The 6,989-nt window shown below is 54.6% G+C and overlaps 1 protein-coding gene across 1 annotated transcript in view; it reads left to right on the top strand.

Annotated features, from left to right (window-relative positions):
* Nucleotides 1-6,089, top strand: part of LOC144233909 (tyrosine-protein phosphatase non-receptor type substrate 1-like) — a 40,971-nt gene extending 34,882 nt beyond the window's left edge. Inside the window, exons 5-6 of the mRNA XM_077766991.1 lie at nt 1,156-1,195; nt 3,465-6,089. Of these exons, the coding sequence (XP_077623117.1) occupies nt 1,156-1,195; nt 3,465-3,719 (295 nt within the window). The 3' untranslated portion in view covers nt 3,720-6,089. The remainder of the gene's footprint in view (nt 1-1,155; nt 1,196-3,464) is intronic.
* The last annotated feature ends 900 nt before the right edge of the window (nt 6,090-6,989 follow it).

The raw sequence follows: 6,989 nt of genomic DNA, 5'->3' as shown, positions 1-6,989 counted from the left end.
GCTGGGGGGCGGGGGGGGGTGGGGGCTGGAAGGATTGGAAGCTGTCGGGGTGTGGATAGACCTTCGTGATCTTCCTCCGCAGCCATGCCCCTGCTCCCAAAGGGCTGTTTCTGTGGCCACGTGGGGCTTGTCATGCCCCAGAACTGCTTTCTGAGCCAAGACCTCATGCCAAATCCATTAATAACCCTGCTGCCAAGCCCCATTGCTCATTTCTGACATTATCCAGGCTAACATCCCTGGAGGTGCCGGCCCGAGAATTTACACACTCCTGCAGAACCTGCAGCTCTGGTTTGCTCACCACTTTGACCATGACCCTGCAGTGAGCCAAGCCACGGCCTCCAATTACAGAATCAAGTGCATGAACGGCTTCTTTGATTAACCAGGACACTGTTCCTTCTCTTTTTTTCAATGCTAAGACCTAGATGTGTAGAATAGGGACCATGTGGAAAATCTGGGAACGAAATGGAAGGAAAAAAAAACCTCCCGAAAAGGTTAGCATTTTACTATGTTTCCTTCCCGTGTGATCCACACAATTCTGTAGGATGGAGATCATTCCAGAGAATGTTGCCTTTTTGCTTATCATGTTAACATCACTTGTAATTAAAAAAAAAAAAAAGCCCTCCTCATAAACCTTTTAAGTTCTTATCTATGAATCTATCCTGATTTCCTTAACCAGTTCCAACTGGCAGGACTATAACAAGCAAACCTTCTTCCCGATCCTGCTCTGTGGCGACTGCCTCTGTGCAGAGAGCTTTTTCTATATTTTGAATTCTCCCGAAAAAATGAGCACTTATGAGTCAAGAGATGAGGACACCTTCCAAGCTCCTGATCTTGCCAAGCTGCCTTCCCCAAAGGGTGTGGGCTTGCCCTTCCCGTCAGCGTTACACGAACTTGTCTGTTTCACCAGACCTTCCCCAGCACCTTGAAGGTCCTTGCTGGGAAAGGCAGGTTTCAGAAAAAAAAAAAAAGCGCCTTGCTGAAAGTTCCTTTTTAGTGAGATCGACCCTCTTGTCCAAACATTTGATAAGCAGATGTGTGTCTGTTGTGACTTGCTCCACCCATATAGGAAATAGAACCGAAATGTTCTTCTTACCAATTTGCATGAGCACTGGAGATAGTGAGGGTATTTTTATCTGTGTGTCTCTTTCCTTTTAGGTTGCATGAGCCCGAGAAGAACACCAGAGAAATAACCCAGGTACAGTCCTTGGTGAGATGCCCTTCCTGGGACTCTCACCGGCACGATCTCCTTGCATCAACCAGACTTGCAGATCCTGTTCTAAATTAAGCCTCCTGCCCCAGAGTAGGGGAGGGGGGTGGAGGCAAGGGTGGGGAGAGTGGGGGATGCTCAAATTCCTCTTTCCCTCCCCTTGTCCTCTGTCACAGCCGGGAGAGTGTCACCGCCTCCTTGACCCAGTGCGCCCAGTGCACAACTCCAGGGGGCACTGCTCACGGTTAGTTCACCGATTGCCTCGTGCAAGGGCGTGCTCCCTTTCTGGCACTTTCTCTGCAACACTGCTGAGGCGATTTCATGGGCAACGTTAGTTGGCCTGATTCCGAGAGACCTGGCCCTGCTTCTCACGGGCTGACGCCATCAGACCTTGGAGGCAGAGGGCTCCTCTGCCTCTTGTAATGAGACAGGCCCGGCCCTGAACCCGCCATGAGAGAGCGCCAGCTGCCCTTGACAGTTCCCGGGCTGTTGTCCTCATTTCAGATGTAGTCTGTTGCACGGAGTCGAGCTGTTGAAAGCCACGGTGTTTTGTAAGCCCAAACTGTGGCCTGCTCTCCTGATCCGGGGACAGCCCCCTCCTCCCCGGTGGCCCTGGGCACAAGCCCGAGGGGTCATTAAAAACCAAGGCCTTCTCCCCAGTCATCTGTACCTCCGGACTTCTCTCTAGAACTTTCAGGGGGAAAGGATGATGGGGAGAGGTGGTTCCTGAAACCTGCACAGAATTCACAACCAGCCAGCCACTCCTGAGCACCTACTGTGTGCCAGGCCCTGGGCAGTGAGCGAGGCAGCCACAGCCGGCCCTCATGGAACATATTACAGCCTTGGGTCTCGAATCCCCAATGCCAGGTGCCAGCCCCTCCCTGCCAGGGAGGGACTTTAATGCTGTGGCGGTGGGCTTCCCAGAGAGAAGGGCTGTGTGGTGAGACCACAGCTCTCGGGTCCAACAGACTTTGGATCCTTTCCAGCTGTGCGACTTTGACCAAGTTATTTAACCTCTCTGGGCTTCAGTTTCTTCACTTGTAAAGTGGGGTAGGGTGTTCCTGGACACAGGCTGAGAATGGGCTCAGATAAGGTGATCCCTGTGATAGCACCGAGCTATAAGCCTTTTGGGAGCTGAGCTCATGGGGATTACTATTCACCAGTGAGGGGCCATGGTAGTGCACCCCGCCCCCTGCTTCTACAGTATGGGTGCTGGGCCCAGAAGAAGCGAAGTTTGTCATTCATGATGAGTAATTGTAAGGCAGCTGTTGTGAATGGTCGGATTAGCACATGGGAGACGTTCAGATTCGCTAGGCGGTCGATGATCACTCGCATTTATCGAACGCACGGGTTCGCTCGATGTGTGCCAGGCTCCCTTCTGTGTTCTTTTCCTGGGTGATCATGTCTGAGCCTCACAGGGACCCTGGAAATAGACACTATTATAGCCCCGCGTCCCAGATGGGGAAACTGAGGCCCAGGGAGGTTTAAGTGAATTGCCCATAGGCCCTCGGCAAGACAGAGCCGCACCAGGACTGAAACCCCAGGCTCCTTGCCGTGCCTGCTGCCTGGGGTCTCCTTGCACGCCCCTGTTCTCGGTCTCCCAGACCCCAGCTTCACCCTAGTGAAGCTGAAATTGCTATCCATTCTTTTGTCTGTGCATTCATCCATTCAACACATTCATGCTTCAATGCCAGCCTTGGGTTCTGCATTATAACAAATACCTAGTGAATATGCATTGAATGAACCAATACATGGATGAGTGTCTCCGCCCCCCAGGGGCTGGCATCCACTCAGACCCCCAGACAGAGTCAGTCCTGGGCGGTGGGTGCTGTAATTGAGGAACATGGCTTGAGGAAGCCCAGAGCAAGAACCCGAGTGCCAGCTACGGGGAGGGTCTTAGGTCGAAGCGATGCATGTGCTGAAAGGTACGGGGTGGACTGGGGGGTCATTACGAGGAGAAGGGGGTGGGACACCAGGCAGAGGGAAGGACCCTGAAGCTACAGAACAGAACTTGGGGTGGGGGGACAGTGAGGCAGCACTGTGAGGTGACCCCCGCTGGTATTTAGGAAGCTCCTTTGGGCCGTGTGAGGATTAGAAGGGTAAGTCCGGAGGCGGTGACCTGGGCCAGAGAAGAGGGGGCCACGAACTAGGGCTGAGACAGTGGGGCCTGAGGGGAGACGGAAGCACCCAGCCTCGGTGCTGCCGGGTGGAGGAGAGGCAGGGGCCTCCAAAGCGCACTTCTCTCCACCGCATTTAGATCCAGGACAACAATGACATCACCTACGCAGACTTGAACCTGCCCAAGGGGAAGAAGGCTGCGCCTCGGGCCGCCGAGCCCAACAACCACACAGAGTACGCCAGCATTCAGACCGGCCCGCCGCCCGCGCCGGAGGACACCCTCACCTACGCTGACCTGGACATGGTCCACCTCAACCGGGCCCCCAAGCAGCCAGCACCCAAGCCCGAGCCATCCTACTCGGAGTACGCCAGCGTCCAGGTCCAGAGGAAGTGAGTGGGACCGCGGTTGTCTCTAGCATCTGTCCCCGAGAGCCTTCCCGTACCGTGCTGGACAGCCGTGATGGGGACAGCCAGCCCAGGCCCCCGAGGGCCGGGATGGTGCAGGCCCTGGAACTCCAGGATGAGGCTGGCTCTTGTCTCCCCAACCCGCGGGGCTCTCCGGCATCCCCAGGGCAGCCACAGCCCCCCCACATCACCACACACGGAGGCTGATGTTGCCAGACTAGCCAGGGGACCCGCCTGGGAACCGGCTGGAACCCCTGGGGGCCAAGAACCCTCACGCCTGTCTCCATCAACACGTGGGTCTCGGTCAAGGTCTTGGAGACCCTGATTGCCCCCTCATTGTAGCCTGATCTTCCAGGGTGAGGAGGGAGGAAACCCCACCTCCTTTTACCACCACCCAACTGGGGCTTGGGGGAAGATTCTCCCTTTAGATCGAACTGCCCCATCCACGGAGAAGCTGGAAAAAAAAATAATAACTTGCTGGGACCCTAATCCCAAGACTTGGTGAGCATCTGTCCCCGAGAGCCTTCCCAAGAAGGCTGCCAAGAGTCCTAGCCTCCCCATCTCTGGACTGATGAGGCACCAGCCCTGGGGGAGGGAAGGATCCTCCGAGGAACCCCCACACGACCACCAACCACCACCACCAAGGACTGAGTAACAAAACTCCCCCTCCTCCTGGTGGCCCTCCGAGACTCCTTGAGGACCCATCATCCCAACCGTGACGCTCCGCACGGCCCCTCCTCTCCTTCCTAGACCTGAGCTTGCTTCCTCCAGCTAGCACTAACTCAGCAGCATCTCGCCGTGGACGCCTGTAAATTATTGAGAAATGTGAAATGTGCAATCTTGAAACTGAGGTGTTAGAAAATTTGATCTGTGGTGTTTCGTTTTGTTTTTTTTTTTTTTTTCTTAAAACGACAGCAATGTTATCTTGGCTCTTTGTCATGTGTTGAAGTACCTGGTTGGGTCTTGTGCAGTCTAAGGTTTACCAGTTGATTGTCCGGGAGGGACCCCCTTGCAGCGCAGAAACTGAGCCCCTCCATGCCCCAGACCCTGCGGACGGGGAGGAAGGTGGCCGTGTGGCTGTTCTACGCAGATGCTTAGCCTTCCCTCCAGGACAAAATTGGTCACGTTCTCAGCCAAGCCACGTGTTTGGTTCTGCTGCCTTCGGTTCCTCCGGCTTGCTAAATCCAGACCCGCTCAGGGCTCCTCCAGGCTGGTCCCTCACAGTGCAGGCTTGTCAAGACCTGAGGCCTCAGTCTTCTCATCCAGAAAGAGGGGAGAGGAAAGATGTCCCCTGCTCCATGCAGGAGAGGGAAGCTATGCCTATCTGTTTCCCCCGCCCCTTAGCGACTACCCCATTCCAGCTCTCTGAGCTGATCCCTGCAGGAGGAATCTTCTCTTTTCTGCTCTCAAACCCTTTGGGGATCAAACTGGAATAAATCCAAAGCAGCCAGGAGGCCTGGGCAGCTGTGAAGCCAGGACTGACCCTCCTTCTGTCCCCCGTCTCAGGAGGGCTGGGCAGATGCCGTGACCTGTTACCCTGACCCCCACCCTTCCAGCTGGGGGAGGCCTGGCTGGGCCCAGGGCCAGCAAACATGGCAAGCCCTGTTGATTCGGTCTGCACGCATAAGTCTTAGAGCTGAGAGATTAATCTTCGTCGCCCTCCTGGGCCCAGCCATCCGTCGGATGCCCCTGGGATTCCAGCCCATCAGAACAAGAAGCTGAGCGACCTTGACCATCAGCAGGTCCTACACGTGGAACACCAGGAGCTCCGCTCAGACCCAGTTCTTTGGGGACAGAGATTTGGCATTTTACACGATGGCATCCAGGGATCAGCTGAGCCAACCGGCCATGTGGGCAGCTTTGGCTGACGAGGCAGCGTTTCTCCGTGACATCTGGGAGCACAGTGACCCAGCCACCTGGCTCGGGCCACTTCCAAATTCTGAAAGGTTGGCTTGTAAACCTTAGTCTCCCTCTCTTCGGCCCAGAGAAGGCGCATATGTGCTTGAGCGTGCACACACGTACACACACACACACACACACACGCACAGAATTTCAAGAGCGTTTTCTTGGTGCCATTTTCATTTTACTTTGTCTTGAATTTTGGAAGGGGAGCAAGGGAATGAGGCCAAGGAAGTCGTGCAGCTTCAACTCCGGCCTGGCAGCCTGGAGATTCCCATACCTTGTGTATCGAACCCCAGGAAAAGGAAGAGGTCGAAACAACACTACGGAAGGAGCGTGGTTTCGGGAGTTTATTTTAAGACTGCTAGGAAGGAAACAGGCCCCATTTTGTATATAGTTGCAACTTAAACTTTTTGGCTTGCAAAATATTTTTGTAATAAAGATTTCTGGGTAACAACGACCCCTTTGGGTGTCGACTGTCTTTGTCTTTGTGAGTGTGGCCCCCTCCATCGTCCTCAAGAGCCTGGGAGAGGATCGGGTGTGGCCCCCGGGGCTTGGAGACCCCAGGGTTTGAGCCTCCCTCTGGGGTTTCTAGACACGAAGACTTTGTTTCCCCCGATGCAGAGGGAGGTGGCGGAAGGTTGTGCCCCAGACATCTGCGTAAGCAGAATTCCGACAGACAGCCACCGGTGCGTCCTAGGTCTGCCACTTTGCAGAGTTGAAACAGCTTCCCTCCCGGAGACTCGGGGTGGGGGGAGGGACACAAGGAGGGACAGTCCTACCCGCAGGCAGTGTTCCCGTGGGGATCGAAGGGGGCCAGGGTGCTCGGCACGTGTCAGGCCTTCGTTGAAATGTTGGTCTTTCCTTCCCGCCCTAGACATTGCACAGCTGGGACGAAGTGCCCCTCCCCACCTGTGGGGTCTCGGGCAAGTGGGTCACCACCTTCTGGGAGCCTCACTTCCCCCTCGACTGATTGCAGAAACCCAGCACGGGGCCTTAAATATCCTTGCCAAATGATTCATGTTAAGTGTTAGCATGTAACAGGTGCTCACTAAATGTTGGCTTCCCTACCTCTCCCCCATTAGAATATTAATAATATTATGACAATTATATAATGATGGCTATATGATATTGACCATAAGGAGTGCTTACTGTGGGTCAGGACTCTATGTTGATTAGCTCCTTCAAACCTCACAACCAGAGCAAGGTAATATCATTGACTTCTAATAGGTAAGAAGTAGCGTAATTTAGGTAGGGTCACACAGCTAATGAGTGAGGTCACTGGGACTCAAACTCTGATCCTCTGACCCCAGTGCCCAGCCTCTAACCCCCGAGTCCACAACTGTTAACAGTCATGTAC

Source organism: Crocuta crocuta, unplaced genomic scaffold (genome assembly GCF_008692635.1).
Source record: "Crocuta crocuta isolate KB4526 unplaced genomic scaffold, BGI_CrCroc_1.0 scaffold15, whole genome shotgun sequence".
Lineage (NCBI taxonomy): Eukaryota > Metazoa > Chordata > Mammalia > Carnivora > Hyaenidae > Crocuta > Crocuta crocuta.
This window is presented reverse-complemented; position numbering and strand designations above follow the sequence as displayed.